Raw genomic sequence first — 22,688 nt, 5'->3', positions numbered from 1 at the left:
GACCCAGTAATCCCACTCGTAGGAATATATCCCAAGAAACTAGAAACACCAATCAGAAAGGATATATGCACCCCTATGTTCATAGCAGCACAATCTACAATAGCTAGAATTTGGAAACAGCCTAGGTGCCCGTCAGCAGACAATTGGATCCAAAAACCATGGTACATCTACACAATGAAATACTATGTTGCCATAAAAAAGAAGGAAGTCTCATCATTTGCAGCAACCTGGATGGAATTGGAGAACATCATGCTGAGTGAAATAAGCCAGTCAATGAAAGAGAAATACCACATGACCTCACTCATTTATGGATAATAAAGAACATTATAAAATGATGAACAAAAAGATAGATATAGAGACAGTAAAGCAACAAGCAGACTGTCAAATTATAGCAGGTAGGGTAGAGAGATCTGGGGGAGATAATAGATCAATTGAAGGACATGTATACATGCATATAAGTACAACCAATGGACACAATACTCTGTGGAGGGAGGGTATCTATGGGAGGGGGAGCAATGTTAAAATATGTACACAGATAATAATTTAATAAAAAAAATTAAAAAAAGCAACAATATTAAACCAATAACACTGATTAGGAACAAAAAATGTCTAATATTAGACAAGGAAGGACTTGAGGAGGAACAGGTATCTATTACTATCCAGGAATAACAATTTTTTTCTGGGAAGTTAATTTCATCCATTCCTATATTTAGACAATATTCATCTAAAATATTGATCTAGATTAGATCTAAATGTAATTCTACCAGGGGAATTATTAAGGAGGTGTTCTTGGAGGGGTTTGTCCAAGGTAAGTACTTAATAATAGACTAGAGGCCCAGTGCATGAAATTTGTGCGGGGGGAATGGGGGGAGTGTCCCTCAGCCTAGCCTGCACCTTCTCCAATCTGGGATCTCTCTCACAATCCAGGACTGCTGCCTACAAACTGCTCGCCTGCCTGCCTTTCTGATTGCCGTAACTGCTTCTGAATGCCATCCTGATCATCCCCTAACCACTCCCCTACCAACCTGATTGTCCCTAACTGCCCTCCCCTGTAGACCTGGTCATCCCTAACTGCTCCCCTGCAGGCCTAGTCCCCCACAACTGCTCTTCTCTGCAAGCTGGGTCCCCCCAATTGCCCTCCTCTGCTGGCCTGATTGCCCACAACTGCTCTCCCATGCTGGCCATCTTGTGGTGGCCATCTTGTGTCCACATGGGGACAGTCATCTTGTGTGTTGGAGTAATGGTCAATTTGCATATTACTCTTTTATTAGATAGGATAGTAGAGACCTGGTGCACGAATTCATACACCAATGGAGTCCCTAGGCCTGGCCTGTGCCTGCTCTAAATCTGGGAGAGTTGGTTTTGGCCCATTCCCCACAGGTCAAGCTGAGTGACCCTACCAGTGCATGATCAGTGAGGGACTGTTGTAGGGTTCCAGGGCTGGTCCCGCTCATCTTGCCCAGTCTTGATTAGTTGGACTTTAGCAGCAAGCTAACCTACCATTTGGAGCATCTGCCCCCTGGTGACCAGTGAGCATTATAGCAACTGGTCGAATGGTCAAACAAACAGTTGGACACTTAGCATATTAGGATTTATTAGATAGAATGATAGCCTGAAAAAATGTACCAAAACTTATATTGATAGTAGAAGACCACAGAGTGTTGCCAACAAAACAGTTAACTTCATTATCATAACTGATAATCAGAATATCATTGTCTAGTATACCAGTGAGCATATCAAACTCAGAGGCTAACACGGGCCAAATAAACAAGGTTTAAGTTTATGTGGGCAGCAAAAAAACAAAGGCTTCAATTTTCAATGTATAACTTTGGTATACTAATAGTATTATTACATGTCAAGCAGATTATTTTATTTTTTACCTCACAGCAAAAATACTGCAATTCCCAGTTTTCTTAGAAATGTCGATGTTTGTCAGCAATTTTTAGTTTATTTTTACTACCACATGATTTTGATAGAGACATGCTGAATACAAAGGGCTGAAATTAATGTATAATCATTTACATAAAATAATAGAACATTTTAATAAAAATTAATATTTTTTCTTGAACATTAACTTACCAGTCACCAAATAACTGCAAAAATTAATAATCATAATGCAAATAAACCTATTGTCTTGTTCTCCGAAAGCCAAATATTTTCTGGCATGCACACCAAACAAGTGTGCATCATAAGACTAATGATGTGGCAATCAGCTGCTAAAATATTCACTGCTAGTATTAGTGAAGAGAAATGGTGCGCCTGTGTGTAAGGCGCATAAGGGAAATGAATGCAACACAATCATAGTAATCAGTCATTAGTGAATGTTGTAGTTCATTATTCATAATTACCTATAACGGGATATTGTAAAAATTAAGTTACAAAATTTTTATTAAAACGTTCCTTACATACTGTTATATTGGCTGGGCCACGAAAATATTGGTTGTGAGCCACATGTAGCCCACGGGCCACGAGTTTGACATGCTCGGTCTAGCACACAGCAGGTACCCAAGTTAAATAGTTCATGTCTAATAGGGAAAGGGGACATATTATTTCACTAAGAAACCATAAGGAGGATAATCCTATATAATAAAATGCTAGTATGCAAATCTACCAGACAGCAGAACAACCATTATTATGATGTGCACTGACTTCCAAGGTGCAGATGCTTAACACAGGAACTGGCCCCCTGGTGGTCAGTGCATTCCCACAGGGGGCGCGCTGCTCAGCCAAAAGCCCTGAGCCGGGATCACAGTTGGTGAGCACAGTAGCAGCTGTGGTGGCGGGAGCCTCTCCTGCCTCTGCAGCAGTGCTAAGGATGCCTGACTGCCAGTTTATGCCCACTTTCAGTGGGAAGTGGGTCTAAGCCAGCAGTTGGACATCCCCTGAGGGCTCCCCAACTGCAAGAGGGTGCAGGCTGGGCTGAGGGACTTACTCACTCTCTCCCTGAGCACAAGAATTTTGTGCATTGGGTCTCTAGTAGCAATATAAAAATAATTTTATATTCATTTAATCAATAACAATAGATTATATAAAAGCAAGGTTTGAGCAGCATCAACTTGTCAGCGTACAGGCCTTGTCGACATCTTGGGATGGCTGTCTTCCTCCCCCATAGTCAGTGGCTTCTCCATCCTTGAGATGAAGGCAAGTATCAGAGATGATACTTCATCCTTGAGATGAAGGCAAATGTCCATTCATGGTTAGGTGCCTGATAAGGTATGGCTCCTTTAACACTGTTGGAGAGAGCCTTTAATTCATATATTTCCCAATGGACAAAAATTCTTCAGGTTGTCATGTTCTTTGAATCTTTGTTTCCTGGGAATACTGTGAAATGAATGTCACTAAATTTATTAGATCCTATAATGCAGAATATCTGCTTTTTAGTTTTCCTTATATTTGGAGTACAAAAATTTAAAAATCAACAATATTTTAAACAAAGTGAGAAGAGTAATTATTCTCAATTCATCTAGTCCCATAGTTATTTTTGTTTATCCTGATTATTTGCCAGCAGTCTTTTGAGTTCAGTTATTCCTTGAAGTTCTATAAGTCTTCATCCAGTTCAGAGATATGACCTCCTTAAAGCCTACAAGTTAGAACAGGTCAGAGCCCTTTTCATGAATTTTTCTAAAGATATGTATACCTACAAATGCATCAAAGTAAAGAAATAGCTTTTTTTTTTTTCCATGAATGACAAAATTTAAAAGTGGCATGGTTATAGATTTTATTATAATGCAACTAAAGGCCTGGTACATGAAATTTGTGCATGTGGTGGGGGAGTGTCCCTCAGCCCAAACTGCACCCTCTCCAATCTGGGACTCCTGAAGGGATGTCCAACTGCCTGTTTAGGCCTGATCTCAGTGGCCTAACAATCCAGGACTGCTGGTTCCCAACTGCTCATGTGCCTGCCTTCCTGATTGCCTGCCAGCCTGATCACCCCCTAACCACCCCCATGCCAGCCTGATTAATGTCTAATTGCTCCTCTGCAAGCCCGTTTACTCCCAACTTCCCTCCTCTGCCAGCCTGGTCACCACTAACTGGCCTCCCCTGCAGGGTTGATTGCCCTCAACTGCACTTTCTTGCAGGCCTGGTCCCTCTCAACTGCCCTCCCTTGCAGGCCTGGTGCCTCCAAACTGCCCTCCCCTACTTGCTATCTTGTGTCCACATAGGGGCAGGATCTTTGACCACGTGGGGGCAGCAATATTGTCTGTTGGAGTGATGGTCAATCTGCATATTACTCTTTTATTAGAGAGGATAGAGGCCTGGTGCATGGTTGGGGGCCAACTGGTTTGCCTTGAAGGGTGTCCCAGATCAGGATGGGGGTTCTCTTGGGGCATGGGGTGGCCTAAGCAAGGAGCCTATGGTGGTTAGCAGGCTAGCCACGCCCCTTAGTGACTCAAGCAGAGGCCCTGGTATCTGGGATAAATTTACTTTCTACAATTGAAATTTTGTAGCCTGGAGCAGAGCCAAGCCTCCTACTTGCCCTGTGGTGGCAGCTGTTTCTGTTTGGATTTGTTTACCTTCTATAATTGAAACTTTGTAGCCTTGAGTAGAGTCTTAGGCCAGCAAAGGCTGGCGGAAAGCTTGGCTTCCTCCCTTGCTGGGGAAACACCTCCCTCCTGCTCTCTGTGGCTCATCTTGGTTGGATTTATTTGCATAATTGCTCTGATTGGCTTGTGGGTGTGGCTTGTGGACATAGATTTTGGAGTGGATTGATGGTTAATTTCCATATTACTCCTTTATTAGGTAGGATGTTTCTATCTTTCTCTCCCTCTCCCTTCCTCTCTGAAATTAATTAAAAATATTTTTTTAAGAAAGAAAGAAAATAATACATAAACTTCCAATGTGAAACACAAATGTCCAGCATATTACTGCCAGATGTCTCCCACAGGGAATCATCACTCTTGGCTTGCCCCAGTATCCCTGACTGGACACATGCTACTCTGAAAGTTTCCTGTTTGAATTTGGCTCTGAATATTTGCAAGTTCCTTTCTAAAGCAGACTGAAATTTTTATAACATTCATTTTAATAAAATATTTGTATATAAATAGAACAATAATTTTTATTTGACAAAGCTTATTAATTTTTATTTGACAAAGCTTCCCATATAATTTCAAGCACATTAAATTGGCCTAGTTTAGTTTAAAAATATCTGTTTTAAGAAGAGAGAATAAATCCTTGAGTTATTCCAGGGCCCGTTGGAATGTCTCAAATCATCTCTCATTTAAAGTCTTACAAATTAAACTTTAGATAGCTTGTCAAATATACTTAACCCAAAGATTATATCATAAACTCTTTGTAAATCTAGGAAAAAACATATGTTATGGTAATAACTCTAAAGGACATTACTCAAAATTAAACCAATTTTAATATAAAAAATTTTGTTCAGACCACAGAATTCTGCTGAATTTTATAAGTATTTTAACTTTTTAAAATCAGTCCAATAAAATGTTATATTCTAGTAATGCCATCCAAAGGCTGAAAAGTTACCAGAAGCAATACACTGACAAACACATACACATAAAGGCCATACACATAAAGACCTTAACATAATTCAAAATACGAATTTTCACAGAGAAAATGCAAGAATTATTTTGCTCAAAAATGAATTTCCATCCTTCATGCATTCTATTATCACAACCATATAATTTCTCCCAAATTCATTTGAACGTTTAACTCTCAGAAAGCTCAATTTCCAATAAAAACAAAATAAGTGACTAACATTCCTTAGATTGACATTCATTAACACATTTTAAACACACTTGCACTTTTAAGAAACCGTCAAGCACCAGACATTCTATCAAAACCTTAAATCCATATTACAGATTTTAGGCAATAAAGACAAAAGCAGACAAATTTAAAGGCTTATTTAGCAATCAATGTTTTAGTATTTCATGTTATTTCAAAATATCTAGAAATTCAATAACCTTAAAAAATTTACTAATTTAGAAAAGAATAGTTGAAATAAGTTAAAAGTTATTTCTTAGGTAGTTATCTTCCAGAGATTTTTGTTTTTATTTTATATCGCAAGAAAAATGGTTTTAAATATAATAATGTTACATGCAATAAACAACATTTCAAGAAAAAAGGATTTTTAAGTATAATAAGTTTACCAAAACTGTACTAGCATCCTATCATATCACAAACGTTGGAGGAAATATTAAAAATATGCAAATAACAGGATTACTTGTATTATATTCTAAAATATTTCCCCCTTTTGTCTCTATTTTTGTTCATCAGTTTATGTTCATTATATTCCACAAATGAGTGAGATCATGTGATATTTATCTTTCTCCCACTGACATATTTCGCTTAGAATGATGTTCTCCATGTCCACCCATGCTGTTGCAAATGGTAGAAGTTCCTTTCTTTTTACAGCAGCATAGTATTCCATTGTGTAGATGTACCACGGTTTTTTTCCCTCTCATCTGCTGATGGGCATTTAAGCTGTTTCCAAATCTTTGCTATTGCAAATTGTGCTGCTCTGAACGTAGGGGTGCATATATCCTTTTTGACAGGTGTTTCTGATTTCTTGGTATATATTACTAGAAGTGGGATTATTGGGTCAAATGGAAGTTCCATTTTTGATTTTTTGAGGAAACTCCATACTGTTTTCCAAAGTGGCTGCACTAGTCTACATTCCCATCCATAGTGCATGAAGATTCCTTTTTCTCTGCATCCTTGCCAGAACTTATTGTTTGTTGATTTGTTGATGATAGCCATTCTGACAGGGGTGAGATGGCACCTCATTGTTGTTTTGATTTACATCTCTCAGATGATTAGTGACCTTGAGCATTTTTTCATATATCTATTGGCTTCTTTATGTCCTCTTTTGAAAAGTGCCAATTTAAGTCCTTTGCCTATTTTTGGTTGGATTGTTTATCTTCCTTTTGTTAAGTTGTCTGAGTTCCCTGTAGTTTTGGAGATTAGACCCTTATCAGAGATAACATTGGCAAATATGTTCACCCATGCAGTGGGCATTCTTGTTTTTTTTTTTTTTTTTTTCTGTGCAGAAGCTTTTTATTTTGATGTAGTCCTATTTGTTTATTTTCTCTTTAGTTTCCATTGCCCTAGGAGCTGTATTGCTATGACATATATCTGCTATTTGGCTGCCTATGAATTCTTTTAAGATTTTTATGGTTTCCTGTCTTATGTTTAAGTCCTTTATCCATTTTGAGTTTATTTTTGTGTATGGTGTAAGTTGGTGAGCTAGTTTCATTTTTTTTGCATGTATATGTTCAATTTTCCCAACACCATTTATTGAAAAGACTAAGTTGACTCCATTGTATGCTCTTGCCTCCTTTGTCAAATGTTAATTGACCATAATAGCATTGGTCGATTTCTGGGTTCTCAGTTCTGTTCCATCGGTCTCTATGTCTGTTCTTGTGCCAGTACTGGGCAGTTTTGAGAACAGTGGCATTGTAGCATAGCTTGATATCTGGTATTGTGATCCCTCCAGCTTGGTTATTTCATTCTCAAGATTGCTGCAGCTATTCGAGTTTTTTTTTTTTTTGTTTGTTTGTTTTTAATTCCATATGAATTTTTGGAGAGTTTGTCGTAGGTCTGTGAAATATTGCATTGGTATCTTTCTTTAAAAATATATTTTAGTTTTTACAGAGAGAAAGAGAGAGAGATAGAGAGTTAGAAACGTCGATGAGAGAGAAACATTGACCAGCTGCCTCTTGCACACCCCCTACTGAGGATGTGCCTGCAACCCAGGTACATGCCCTTGACCAGAATCAAACCTGGGACTGTTCAGTCTGCAGACCAACGCTCTACCACTGAGCCAAACCGGTTTAGTCGCATTGGTATCTTAATGGGGATTACATTGAATCTGTAGATTGCTTTGGGTAGTATGGACATTTTAATGATGTGAATTCTACCAATCCATGAAAATGGTATATTCTTCCATTTGCTTAGGTCTTCCTCTATCTCTTTTTTCATCATCCTGTAATTTTTCTAGTACAGGTCTTTTACCTCCTTAGTTAAGTTCATTCTTAGGTATCTTAAATTTTTTTTGTTGCAATAGTAAATGGGATTTTTTTTTTTTTTAGTTTTCCTTTCTGTGAGCTCATTACTGGTGTATAAAGAAACATAGATTCCTGGGTGTTAATTTTGTATCCTGCTACATTGCCAAATTTATTAAGTATTGTAGTTTTTTTTTAAGGTGTCTTTGGGATTTTCTAAGTACAATATCATGTCATCTGTGAATAATGACAGCTTTACTTCTTCTCTTCCAATTTGGATATTTTATTTCTTCTTTTATTTCTTCTTCTTGTCTAATCCTTATGACTATCACTTCCAGTACTATGTCAAGCAGCAGTGCTGAGATTGGGTAACCCTGTTTTGTTCCTGTGCTTTATCTTTTAATTTAATAAATCTTTATTGCTCAGATTATTACAATTCTTTCTCCCTTTTCTCCCCATATCTCCCTTCCACCCGGTTCCATTGTCCTCATCCATAAGTGTATGATTTTAGTCTGTCTCTTCCTGCACCCCCAACACCCCTTTCCCCATGATAATTGTCAATCCACTCCCTTTCTTTGCCCCTGATTCTATTATATTCACCAGTTTATTCTGTTCCTTAGATTTTTAATTCACTTGATTTTTAGATCCACTTGTTGATAGATAAGCATTTGTTGATAATACTTTTTATCTTTACTTTTTTCTCTCTTCATATTTTTTTCTTATTTTTTTCTTTTCTGGTTGGGTGTTTTTTTGCTTCTTTGTATTTCAAATCTTTGACTTGATTCGTATAGGATACTCTAGTCTGCTGTTGGATCTCTATATATTATTCTTTATTTCAGTCAGTGTATGCTTAATTTCTGATTGGTTCTTTTTCATATCGTTGAGGGTCTCACTAAATTTCTCAGAGGATTATGGAAGATTCTTGAGTAACATTATAACCGTGATTTTGAACTCTATATCCAGTCATTTGCTTTCCTCCATTTTTTTTCATTTGTCACCTGTTTCTTTCTCTCCACATTTTGGCTGATTCCCTGTGTTGATAGAGTGGCTTTGTGTGCCAGGTGTCCTATAGGGTCCAATGGCTCAGCCTCCCTAATTACTTGAGGCAGACACCCTTGGTGCACCCCTTTGTGGGCTGTGTGCACAATCTTGTTGTACTTAAGCCTTGATTGCTGTTGGTATCATTGGGAGGAATTGACCTCCAAGCCAATTGGCAGTGGGGACCAGTTGTGTCTACAATGGGAGAATTTCTGTGCTGGAGACACCCTTATGAGGTAGGACTTGCTTCAGTGGGGCTTTGGCGCTCATTGAGTCTGCCCCCTGAGTGTGTCTCTTATGGATGTGAAGAGTTGTAATCTGGTTGGTCTCACTCTGACTCCTCGCTACACTGGCTCTTGGATCTCCAAGGAGGTGCAAGTCAGCCACTGTGTGAATCCACCCAGCAGGAGCTACAGAGAGATCTGTAGATTCCTCCTCCTTGTTTGGGGTTTAGAGGTGCCCAGATGAGGCCCAGCTGTGAAGGAATGCAGGCTACTGCCAAAACTTGGGCCTTCTTTTGGAAGCTCTGGGGCTCTCTGACCCAGCTGCAGTTTGTTAGGTTTTAGATTGCAAAAGGCCATCTGTTCCCTGCCCTGTCCTCCCCTAATACTAGGGCCCCACTAAGCCAGGACAGGGCTCCTGTTCTGGGTAGGGGGTCTGTGCTATGTTGTGAGGTTCGATGGTGCCCCTAACCTGAGCATGGGTCGCTGAGGCCTTGGGTAAGGAAACAGGGAGGGGATGCACTTACTGAGAAGGCAGAGGTTCCAGAGGGACCCTGGCCTGGGAGCAGAGACAGTTAGTACCCATCCAGGAGGAAGCTTTAGCCTGTTCTTCCAGGAGAGGATGGTTCTTTAGCTCCCAAGAGCCAAGGGTAAAAGGTCATCTCCCAAGGTAAGACCCTCTTGCCATTTCAGGGTCCAGTGAGGGAGAGGTGGTGACACTTGACACAGATTACAGGTCGGGTTTACTGGTGAGTAGGGGTCCCCTGTGCAGAGTGGTGATAAGAATCCCCCTTGAAGCCCAAGGAAGGGTCAGAGCCTGAGGGACAAGGGCAGGGGTGGCCACTTTGGGGCAGGCCCAGGGGATCCAAGCTGAACAGACACTCACCAGGGGTGGCCGCTGGGGATGGGTGCTCTTGGAGGCCACGCGGGTCACTGGCCCTGGGAAAGGTCAGACTTAATGTGAGGGGTGCAGGGAGCTTTGGTGTCACAACAGGGGTCAGGGAGGGTCTCCTCTCCCAGCAGAGTGTGGAGGCCTCTCTCCACTGTTTACGGGGGACAGACCCCAAAGAGGGGAACTGAGGAAAGATCTTAAGGATCCAGAGCTGACCTGGGCCCACAGGGGAAGGACCCACAGGCAGATGGGGGTTTTGGAGGAGTTAAAGGGAGGAGACTGAGGACGCAAGACAGAAGTCCTCTCTGAGGGTATAACTTAGTGGAAAGGTGAAGGCTGCAAGGGTCAGCTGTGCCAGCCTCATGTAGCATCCGAATGAGTGTGGTGCTCTTTGAGGCCAGCCCTGCTCCTCAGGCCTGCAGTGCTACACTGTGACAGTGGCCTGTGCTGTCCCCATCCACTTGACCTAGAGGCAAAATCCACACCACAGGCTCTGCTGTCTGCCTGTCTCACACATCAGGGTTGTAGTAACCAAAATGGCTTTGTGGGAGCATTTGATCCAACCCTGCTTGTCCAGACTCTTTCACCCTCAGCTGTGTGTCCTTGGCCAGGATGACTTTGAGACCCTGAGGCAGCCCATCCCCTCACCTGGGATGGTGGACTTAGATAAACAATAGGAGGTGCATTACAGAGCACTTACTATCTGCCAGCACTGCTGAAGGTGAGTGAGGAAACCAGGTCAGTCCTGAGGGCACAGTTTCTTAATCATGCCTCACTTATAGGTGAGGAAGCTGTTGAGGAAACCACCTGGTCAGCAGCTGGTGAGGGAGGAGCTGGATGGAGAATTAAGGACATCCATAGGGAAGCTGGGAGGCTACAGGGAGCTGGTCCAGAACCCTCTGAGGATGGGGCCTTTGTCCTCCAGGCCTGGGCTCTGCTGGGGGTCAGCCTGGGTTAGGGGACAGGATTAGGGTGAGGGTGAGGCAATGCCATGGTACCTCCTAGTCCTCCTGAGGTATAGGAAATACCGTGTTTTCCCGAAAATAAGACATCCTCCGAAAATAAGACCTAGCACGTGGAAAGATAAGACATCCCCTGAAAATAAGACCTAGCACAACTTTGGGAGAAAAAAAAATATAAGACACTGTCTTATTTTCAGGGAAATAGGGTAGCCCAGGGAGGTACCCAGAGCCACCATGATGAGCACCCCAATCACACTGACAACAACGGTCCTCACAGAGTAGTTCATGTAGGTTTGTTCTGCTGAAAGGAGAAGGGAAAGGGGGAGGATAGAAGGCCCAAGTCCATTCAGGGGAAACCAAGAGGGGCCTTGCAGGGGAGGCCTGGTGAGGGAGGAAGGAACTGCCACCTAGTCGGTGAGGTTTGGGTGTGTCTGTCCTTCTGATATCCACTTCTGGAGGTTGCATCCTTCTCTGGTTTGCACATTTGAAACCTTCCATTTGCTGTAACTATGTTCATATTTTCACACCCACTATTCCCATGTCCTGGTAATTTTCCTCTTAACTCCTCTTTCCCTCACATATTCTGTCTCTTACCCCTGTTTCTTCTTTTCCATCACCATGGACAGTCTTAGCGAGCACCTTACCTGCCAACTCAGTGCTGATGAGTAATTAGAATGTGCTGAGTGTTTTTGATGGTCCAGGCAGGGTGGGAAATCCTAAACCTTCATGTCCTCTGAACCTTCCAGTCCCATGAGGGATGGGGGTGTCATCCCCACTAAGCACAAACAGAATCTGGGATGGGAGGTGCTTAATAAATGGCTGGAAGTCACAGAACTGGCGAGTGATAAACAACATTTTCACTGAGTTCTGCTTGACTGTACAGCTACTGACAACAGCGCTCATAAAAATACCAAAAATAATAGTTACATTGAATGAGTACTGACTGAGCATGACCCTGGCTGAGGGGTTTATTCTCATTAACCTTACAATAAATACTCTAATAACGGTTTTTAGTTTCTGCTGTTTTATTCTAGGTTAGAGATGAGGAAACTGAGGCTCAGGTGAGTGAGATCCTTCCTCGTAGTCAGACAGCTAATATTCATGGAACTAAGACAATGACAAGATTTGTCTAATCCTGGGGTCCTTACCCATGTGCTCTATAAGCTCTGAAGAAGGCTCTCACCTCCTCAAGGCTTTCATCCATCTCACTCCCTATTCTATGAAATATACAAAGGCAAGTGGGAAACTTCAGATTGCACATTCAGCCTGAGGGGGTCACTTTTCCTGGATCTAATGGGGTTGAAGACCTCACACTGATAACCCCCAGCATCCTCTCTCCTGACAGGGTCTATGGTGAGGGTTCTGTTGTCCTGGGACAGCTTCATCCTGTCCGTGAGCAGGAGATTCTGGTTCTTGAAGAGCCACCAGATGGAGATTCCCATGTCATTTGTGAGGCAGGTCAGGACCACGGCATCCTTATGCTCTGTGACTGTGGCTTTGCTGGCTAGGAGGGCAGGCTTCCTCACTGGCTCTGTGGAGAACATAGGAGGTAAGTGATTGAGAGTGGGCTCCTTCCTCATAGATGTCAGCCACTCACAGGCCACAGTGAGCTCTGTAAAGGTCACCAGAGGAGCACTCTAACCTCTGCAGGGTGACGATCTTGGTGTAGGTGACAGACTAGATCAACTTTGGGTAACCCCTCACCTGTCTCCCTGGACATATGAGGTATTAGCATCGGGAGCCTTATCGTGTGTCCAGCATCTTCATCATCAGGTGGCATTTTCCACTCATTTAGTTCTATGTGACTCTTTCCCAGACCTTTCTGTGACTTTCTAAGTAATCACATCCCCTCTCTGGTATGGTAGCTACACATAGAGATGGGAAGGCATTTCCCTTTTGTTAAATAATTTATTTGAGAATGAGAATGGCCCAGCTATGACCTTAGGACTTGGAGAAGTTCCAATCTAAAGGATTTCTTTGTCTGAATAAGATGTTCACTCCCTGGCCTGTGGATAGAATATCAGGGAGAAGGAAGTCACTAGAGAGAAGTAATCAGTCTTAACAAAAGACTGGTAGTCTTAGCTTCCTCTGTAAACTACACAGTTTGTGGCACTGCTCCTTCTGTCCCATGAATCTACCTACTTGCCAAGTAACACCACCATTCATTGCGCTCTGTAGGCATGTCACATAGGCTCATGTTGCACAGTGTTGTACAGCAGGTGACTGCAGAGTAGGAACACAGATCAGAAGGGTTTACCCCGTGGCTCACTGTTTGGTCTGAGGGAGGCCACAATGTAGATGGGTGACATGATTTGGCCAGTCAGAGGACAGACCATTCATGCCCCATCACCAGGGACTCCTGTCCCACAACAGAGAGCACAGAGCAACCAGTCACCAGGTGAGCCTGGAGCAGCTCAGGGAGCAGGGGTCTGACCTGATTACTCCACCTCAGAGGTGGTTTCCTCCTTTAGTTTGGGGAAAAGAGGTGAGCTTGTTCAAAGCCTTGTATGTTCCTTGTAGCACATGGGGCAGGTAACAGACAAGATGTGACAGAAAGAAAGTGTTAGTGACAGAAAAAGCAACTTGACCTTGAGGACCTTTGTTTTCCCCTCTGGGAAGTTCCCTCTACCACTTGACTCTTTCTGGGGCTGAGGGGTCCCCCTCCACACTTTCCATGGCTGGATCCCAGCTCTGTCATAATGAATCAAAAGAGCAGGGGGAGGAGAGTCCACAGAGATGTAGTGGGAGGGTTCAGGGGAAGACTGTGATTTGCTTTTGTCCATGGCCCAGTATGAGAGACAGCATCCTCTAGGCTAGGGGTGTCGAACTCAATCAGAGAAGGGGCCAAAATCTAAAATCCAGCCTAAATCGCGGGCCGAATGGTTTACTGAACAGTCATAAACTGTCATTGTGATGGAAACGCAGCGGAGTGCAGTGATGACAGCACGGTGCGGGCCACATTGCAAGGCCTGGCGGGACGGATTTGGCCCGCGGGCCTTGTGTTTGACACATGTGCTCTAGGCTCTGTTCTGAAAACCAGACAGACCTGCATTACACAGCCTGGTGCCGATGGTTCAGGAGGCACTTACCATAGACTGTGATACTCTTGCCCATGGTCCTTTTGAGGCCAGTGACAGAATTATGGGCAAGGCAGGTAAAGGATCCACTGTCATGTGCAGTGAGGTTGGGGATAAAAAGCTCTTGTGTGGGGTGCTGGGAACTCCCATTGATAATCCAAGAATACCATGCAGGTGGGTTAGAGGCTGCCTGGCAGGAGAGGCCGAGGTTTGTCTCACGAATGTAATGGGAGTCGGAGGGGGAAATGGTGGGGGTGTCCGGGCCATCTGGAGCAGAGAGAACACAGCCACACATGATGTAATCAGAGGGAAGGGGAAGGTCCTGGTCTGTGTAAGGACCACACTCTCCCTCTGAGCTGGGTCACAGGCTGGTTTTAAAAATTCCCAACCATAGCCCCTATATACACTGAGCCTGAGTCTGAGTCATTAACCTGTTTGTCCCGTGAAATCTTGTTAACTCTGAGCCTCTCCAGACAGGAGCATCCCACCCACTCCCAGTCTTGGCTCAAGGCTGAGCCTGCCCAGATGTGCTTGGTACAGGAACAGATGGCCACCCTGGGCGTTTAGAGTGGAGGTCCATTCACCTGAGAGAGACAGATATAGCCTGGCCTCTGGCAGTGTGGATTCAGGTGGACAGCTTGGCCCAGGCAGGGACAGAGGTTACTCACAGAGAAAATTCATGGTGAATGGGTCACTGTGGCCGGCACTCACAAAGTTCTGGGTTTCACACTCATAGGGTCCTGTGTCTTTCCTTGTAACAAGGAGTAAAGTGAGGGTCCTGTTGTCCTTGGACAGCTGCAGCCTGGCTCTGACTGGGAGACACTGACTGTTGATCAACCACAGGTAGGTGGTGTTCTCAGTCTGAGGTTCACACGTTAACACAACAGGGTCCTTATGCTCCTCCGGGTTGGAGTTGTTGCTTATGATGTTGGGTTTGGATAACACCACTGTGCAGACAACAGAGAGAACATTGCCCATTGAGGCCTCCAAAGGCTTCTTCAATCAGAATTGGTGCCTCTCAGCTAACTAGAGTTCTTAAAGAAAAAAGCTGGTCTGTGCATCACAAGAGAAACAAATGCATGAGGAGCTGATTGCTCGGAGATTGTAAGGCCACCTGCTCTATGTCTGGGAGAAAAGCAGAGGCTTTCTCAGGTATCAGACAACTATCAGGGTTTGATCACAGAGAGACCCAGGAAAGGCAGAGACCCCACCGCACCTTCCCTGTTTCCTCACTGACCAGCTGACTAGGGTCCTTGTGCTCACCTGGAATGTGCAGGTGCTGTGTCTCTTCCAGCTACAAAGACCTACATTTCTGTGTTGATATGTGTTTCCAATGAAGCCTCACTTTCCAGGGTTAACCTGGAGATGAGTAATGATGGACCACCCGATAGTCCTTAAACCCTGAGAGGACTGGGCAAGTGGGGCCTGGAACCGGGTGTCTGAGCAGAAACAATACATGGGAGACCAGAAGCAAGTCTGCCAGTCAGTTTATTATCCAGCCTGCAGGGCCATGATTTAGAAGAGTGAGGGATGGCAGTAGATGGCTGGCAGTTGCAGCAGAATTATGCTCTCTGGCTTTGGTCTGTAATGTCATTTCTGCCACTGCAGAGGGCAGGGATCCTTCCTCAACACGCAGGCAATAGCATGTATAGAAGGAGGACTTGTGGAAGGTGGAGGAGCATGAACTTGCTGAAAATATGGCCCTCGGGGACTATTTGTGTTTGGCAGTTATGAGATAGATTTTAAGTTAAACTGTGAAAGAATATGTGAAAATCACTCATGCCTCAAAGTTGTAATTTCAGTTTCTGGAGTAATCTCTGTCTAGAGCACAAACGTCATAGACCAAGTACTGCCATCCAATCAGGTCACACTGTGACGAAAGGAAAAAGCCACAGTGGGTTTGAAATCAGGGACTCCCTGAGATGGAGAGAAGGTGAGTCCTGCTTAGAGAACAGAAGTGATTGGGGGAGGAGAGGAGGGTGTTGGGGTGAGGTGGGGAATGAGTCCAGGTGTCCCTGATGTATAATGTGAGGGATGACACCAGATTGGGAAAAAGGCATTTGCCATGTTTAGTAAGTTTAGAAAGAAGGTCTGTCCCTGTTTTCATGGACAGTCAGGCAGTGGGGAGAAGCCCCCACATGATATGTGGCCTGTGCTCTTCCTTATATTTCTAACTCGGGAAACAACAGGAGCTGAGTCATATTCATTCAAATGGGCAGCGTCTAAAAGAAAGAAGAGTAGCTGGTGGATCTAACAGTCTGAGAGGTTCCCACCCTATGGTCAAGGTGTCTTCATGACACATGTGTGTGAAACAAGCAGTGAACCAGTCAGATGGTGCAGGGTCACCAGGCCCACCCTGAGAAGGTATCAGGAACCAATGAGAGGAATGGGAACCTCACCAGGACAAGGGTGTGAATCACCAGTCAGGAATGAAGTGAACCCATGAGCTTTGGGGGCTCAGACCAGTCCTTCTGCTGTTGACTCCCTGGTTGAGTCATGTAGAAAGCAGTTCAATGATTTACATGCCCCAGTCATGTGGCCTGTTCCTCTTGTGGGCCTCCTGGGGAATAGGAGCCCTGTTGGGGCCCAGCAGAAGCTCTTTCTCCTGGTGACCTGGGAAACTGGCTCATGAGGGGACCGGGGATGCTGCTTCAACTGATTTCTGTGTCCTCTTCTATTGCTCGGGAAGGTGGGCTTGGACACAAGTGTTAGCAGGACAATCTGGGGAGATTGCACAGTGGAGGAACTAGATCAGAGCAGGGCTGTGTCTCTGGCATGAAGGAGGAATCAGATAAGGGACCCGGAAGGAGAAGAGAGAGGCAGAATGTCCTGGGTGAGCAGTGGGTGGTCACAGGTGACTTCAAAAAGCCCACAGCCACCCCAGGGCAGAAGCAGTGCAGCCTGGAAAACCTTTTTATAGTGGAACAGCTCCACAGTCACCAAGGGACTTGGCTCCTGAGGGGGCTTCAGAGACAGGTGGTCAGAGAGATGAACATGTCTCTTAGCACCTGTAGGGACAGGGAACAGGTGTGGCTAAAACCTTTCAGGACTCTGCATCGAGGTTCCAGTCTTTGTAGCCATTATGCATCTCTCATTCATTCACTCATTCATTCATTCATTCTGTCATCAGTCACCATCATTCCTTCTGTCTTTCATGAAAGCACAAGTGACTGCTGGTCCCTGAGCTGGTAGCAGGTGTACAGTGGAGAGTGAGAAGTCAATGTCCCTTTCTTCACAGCTAATGGGAGTGACGCAAACACTTCAGGAAACGTATAAGTGGTTTTAAGTCCAGTGCAGGGAGGGGTGGTGGGTAACCTGAGGCCAGGGCATTCCCAGCACTGAGTCTGAATGTTATTGTAGGTAATTTGATTTCAGAGTGAAAATTAATTATCCACTTGCTTACTCACCAGACTAGGAAATCTACTTTGAGCTGGGACTGCTAAGAAAAAGCACTGAATCAATGGCTGGTCTCAGAGTCCACAGATACCTAAGACCCTTGTGGTGGAGGAGAGGGTGGGCTGTGGCTGTGAAGGACCTGCTGTGTCTGTGTGAGTCTGATGCAATGGCTGTATCACACTGTGCCTCCGTTTCCCCTGAATAAAAAGAGAACAAATGCTAAATGGACTCCGGATTACCATGTTGTCTGTGAATTGACCTTAAAACTTCCCTGAGTACTTAATCTCAAGCCCAGTATGGAGGACACACTGACTGACATGGCCACTGCCATTATTTGCCTCCAAGAGAGAGAATTCCTGGGCTGACCCCTGGTGAAAAGGAGCTGTCAGGAGCATTTTCTCCCCTCTGTTCCCTCCTGGAGACCTGACTTCCCTCCAGAGTCTCATAAGTCCCTCATAAGAGTCAGCTTATGGTACAGGATATTTTGTCTATCTGCACTCTCCTGACACCGGCTTATCTGAAGGACTAGGCTCTAACCCTCTTCTGATGTGGCTCTTGGGGCTGAGCCCTGGCTGGTGAGCAGGAGTAGAGCCACAGGTCCCACCCAGCCCTGCTGGAGGTCAAACCCAACCTGACCCAGGCTCCCCAGGTTCCCTGGAGTCAGGAGCCCTGAAACAAAGGTCTGGGAGGGGTTCCAAGGCTGAGCTTCTCTGTGAGGATTCCAGGGTCCCCTTAGGCCAGGGTGTGAGCAAGCTCTGCAGGGTTTTCTCAGTGTCATGGTCATGGGAAAGGGGCTAGGGGCTGGAGTGAGACTATGCTGAGTCTCCCTGTGCTGAGTCACTCCCATCAGACTTCTCTCTGAGGAGAATATCTACAGGGATGGAATCCAGGAAGGGAACTCTGATCATAGGAAGTTTGTTTCCACGGTGTATGTCCTGCACTAAATGCCCAAAACATAATGCAGAGGGGGATGGAGGAGAGTCCAGGGCTGTCAGTCCTGTGTGTGAAGTAGAGTTCACTCACCCGGCACCCAGAGGTTAGAGAGCAATTACTCACGGTATACATGGAGCTCTCCAGTTACAATTTTGTCATCATAATCTTTTAGTATGACTTGTAGGACGTATTTTCCTGTGTCCTTCAGGGTGACCTTCTGGAGTAGGAGGGATCCATTGGGGTATATTGTCTCTCTACCGCTGTTTGCGGGCCCAAAGGTAATAATTTGAGTCCCTATTACATATGATACAATTCTATCACTTTCCCATATTTTCCCTTTGTACCAGTGATAGGCTGCAACATTCCCAGGCAGGTTGTGGACACGTAGAAGCACATCCTGCCCTTCGACAGCATTGGGCGGCACTGATTCCATAGTGAGCTGGGCAGTGGTGGGCAGGCTCCAGAAGGTTAGGAGTGAGGCTAGGAGGGAAGAGAGAAATTGATCAATATTTGGAGTTCTGTATTGGGAAGGAGAGATGAGTCCATGGGTCCTGAACAGGTCTCTTCATCTCTCAGCCTTGCTCAGAGCATGTGTGTGTGTCTCCTGTGGTCAAGGTCAGCAGCATGGCCACCATGACTTCAGCACCTCTGAACATATTATTTCCTGTGTTTTGAATATTGTTAACCAGATGTCTGCCCTCAGACCCCTTCTGACACTCAGGGTGTCCTTAGAAGACCCCTTCACTGATCTCCTCCTCTAAAGATCTCTGTCTTCACTTTTTGACCTGTCCCTGGGCTGTTCCTTGAAGGGCAGTAGGGGGAACCTGACATCACATCCAGATCTTCCCTTGTCTGCCTCTTCCCATAGAACATGAGCTTCATGGGGCTAGAGGCTTGCCTGACCGTGTTGCACACCTAGTGCCTGCAACAGGCTATTAGTGCCTGTGGGTGAATGAGTGAGTGTTGCAGGTTCCTGTACTTCCTGGGGTGTATTCTGCCCATTTTTGAGCTTGGTGGTAAGGACAATGTTTAGTGCCTCTGGTTAAATCTCTCATCTGCTCAGATAATTTGTTAATATCTGAAGTTTTCAGCATTCAACTCTCAGTGATCAGTAAGTTGGGAAATGAGCAGTCATTGAGGTTTTCCTGTGCCACATCGTTTCCACATCATTTTCCTGTTGCTGAGTCCCCTCCCCCATCCTACTGTGCTCCCCTGTCTTCTCCCCTCAAGTACAAACAGAATCCCCCTTGTTTTTGTTTCACCAGGATTCCCCAGCTAGTCTGTGCCTATCCTCCTCCCATCCACCATCAGGTAGTGTCCCCTCTCACCAGCCAGCAGGAGCCCCTGACTGGGGAGAAGTCCTCTGTGGGCAGGGGCTGAGGGGGAATCCATGGTGTCTGCTGCCTGCTCTGTCCCTCCCTCTGAGGGAAGAGCTTGGATTCCAGAAATGCTCACAAGCACTGCTGTCCTGGTGGTGAGATGTGCTGTTCCTCCTTCCCTGTGCTCTGAGTCTCCTCCTGGGCCAAGATCACTTCCCTGGTCAGATGGGTCAGGGGTGGAGTCTGTACTCAGGTTTCTCCCTGCCCTCCTATTATTCCTGCTTCCCCTCTTCTTTCCTTTTCATTGTCATTTCCTATAACTGCTGAGGCTTCTACCTTCTCCCATAGTGACTCCTCCCCATGTACACACATACACACACACACACACACACACACACAAATACACACACACACACACACACACACACACACACACACACACACACACACACACACACACCTTGCTTGCATAGTAGGCAGTTAGGCCTGAGCAGAGAAGGACAATAGGAAAGGTCACCAGAATAGAAAGTCCAGGTTTTTGGCATTGTTGCAAAACTGGAATGGGACCTTGCTCCCTGGGTAACCTTTCCTCCCGGAGCATATCCTGGTTTTGCAGTGTAGATCCTCTGACCTTTCATATCACTGGTCATGTGGTTCAGGCCCTCCCTGACCTTTTCTCCCTGGCATATTCTTAGTCATGTGGGTTAGACGCCCTTAGAGGAAATAAACTAGAGGACCTAAGAATAGCCCTTCAGGATGAAGTTCACAGATTGGCATCAAATACATCTAGGCTTCAGTTGTGTTTTAGCTCCAGGCCCAGAAAAGCAGCAAAACCAGATGAGTGTGAACATTGCTGATATCAGGATCTACTGCTTTGACTTTCAACCCTGAAAGGACGCACCTGGAAAGCTGATAAATATTTTATTGGGATCCTTCCCTGAGACCTACAGATAACTACCCTCAAGAGGTAGGACCTTCTTTTAAAGTAAGAAGGAGCTTGGCTTCTGAGGTTTATGCCTTAGGAAGAAAGGATCTTCTCCAATACTTCCAAGAGGGAATTTTTGGTGTACCAATCGTTCCAAATGCTCCCCACCTGACAAATCCTAAATGAAGCTATTTAGGGAGTCACACTTTCATAACTTTATCCTAATTCACAATATAGGATCATTTTGCAAGTATCTTAGATAATTACTAGTATAGAATCAGCATTTTAGAGCTCAAGGGTTAAAAATCCTCTTGTATAGGGAACGAAGATGGCGGTGTAGCAAACACTCCTAAATGGCTGCCTTGCACAACAATTTCAAAAAACTAAAACAAATGTCTATCTCCCCAAAACCAAGGAAAAGCTGGCTGAGAGGAAGCCCTATAACTAGACTGAAAGAGAAAGTGGAGAATCCAGGGCACAAGCAGTGAAAAACTGAGGTAGGAGGGCTTGGACCCGATATAGGCCAGCGGTGGATCCCGGCTGGTGGAGGGCAGTGCTTTCTTCAACCCAAAGAGAGACAAGCTCCTGATCTCTCTGAAATCTAGTTTCTGGGGAGGGGCTAGATTGTCTTCTATCAGGTCGGAAAGTGAGTCTGGCTTGCTTGCAGAGCTGAGATTGTTTGTTGTACTGTGGTGCGACACACGAGGAGATGCCGGGACATGGGGACACCAGGACACCATCAGAGAGGCGCAGACGGACAGCCATCGCTATTGGCCATGCCCCAGCCTAGTGAAGCCCTGAGGCTCGGCCCTGAGACTCTGTCCTACAAAACCTACAAACACACACAAGCTCCAAGCAGCAGCTTTTGCATATGAATGGCCCTCTCTGTTGCAGTTTAGCAAAATTGCAACCTGGGGCAAACAGATCCAAGGAGGGTAGGACTGTTGTTCATGCTGTAGCTCCTGTGACAATACTGGCCTCAGACAGTAGCTGAACTGCACCTCATTGAGACCCAGAAACCAGAGTTCTAGTGCTCAGTTTCAATCCCTCACACCCATAAGAGATACATTCAGGAGATGGTGTCGGTGAGCACCAAAGCCCCACTGAAACAAGGTGTGTCTCCAGCATAGCAGTTCTTCCTTTATAGACACAGCAGGTCCTTACAGACAATTGGCCGGGAGATCAGTTGCTCCCAGTGTACCAACAGCAATCAAGGCTTAATTACACCAAGACTTTGCACTAAGCCCACAAAGGGATATAGCAAAAGCAACCATCTGAGGTGATTGGGGAAGGTGAGCTATTGGTCCCTATAGGTCACTGACCACACAAAGCAACTTCATCAATACAAGGAGGCAGACAAAATGAGAAGACACAGAAACATGACACGAATGGAAGAAATGGAGGAGGGTAAACTACTGGACAACACACAGTTCAGTATCACATTTATAAGATTACTCAAGAATCTTCTAAAAACCTTTGAGAAACTTGATGAGACCTCCAAAAAGCTTTGAGAGACCTTCAAGGACCTTAATGAGAATACCAAAAAAAATGGAAAAGGACCAGGCAGAAATTAAGCATACAAAGTCTGAAATAAAGAATATACAGAAACTTAACTATAGATCAACATGCCCCAAGAACCAAACCAAAGATCTGGAATATAAGAAAGTCAAAAATCACCCAAGGAGAGAGGCAAAAAGAAAGAAAAATCCAAAAGTGTGAGGATAGTGTAAGGAGCCTCTGGAATGGCTTAAAGCATACCAACATCCGGAATTTTGGGGTGCCAGAAGAAGAGAGTGTGCAGGATATTGAAGGCTTATTGGAAGAAATAATGACAGAAAACTTTCCCTACCTGGTGAAAGAAATAGACTTACAAGTTCAGGAAGTGCACAGGACCCCATATAAGAGGAATCCAAAAAGGACCACACCAAGATACATCATAATTCAAATGCGAAGTGCAAAAGACA

At 44.8% G+C, this 22,688-nt stretch overlaps 1 protein-coding gene across 44 annotated transcripts in view; it reads right to left on the bottom strand.

Annotated features, from left to right (window-relative positions):
• Positions 1–22,688, bottom strand: part of LOC118702294 (carcinoembryonic antigen-related cell adhesion molecule 1) — an 813,263-nt gene that overhangs the window by 758,417 nt on the left and 32,158 nt on the right. For 5 of the 44 annotated variants that reach the window (XM_036408097.2, XM_036408096.2, XM_036408105.2 and 2 more), the window contains one exon: positions 9,748–9,779. The exons of 38 other annotated variants lie outside the window; for them this stretch is intronic. In XM_036408097.2, coding sequence (XP_036263990.1) covers positions 9,748–9,779 — 32 coding nt within the window. Of the gene's footprint in view, positions 1–9,747; positions 9,780–14,163; positions 14,419–14,819; positions 15,099–22,688 lie in introns of all 44 variants that reach the window. One more of the 44 variants, XM_045570939.1, reaches the window with a different exon arrangement.

Source organism: Pipistrellus kuhlii, unplaced genomic scaffold (assembly GCF_014108245.1).
Source record: "Pipistrellus kuhlii isolate mPipKuh1 unplaced genomic scaffold, mPipKuh1.p scaffold_m20_p_38, whole genome shotgun sequence".
Taxonomy (NCBI): Eukaryota; Metazoa; Chordata; class Mammalia; order Chiroptera; family Vespertilionidae; genus Pipistrellus; species Pipistrellus kuhlii.
Note: the sequence above shows the minus strand (reverse complement) of the source record. Positions and strands in the feature narration are given on the sequence as shown.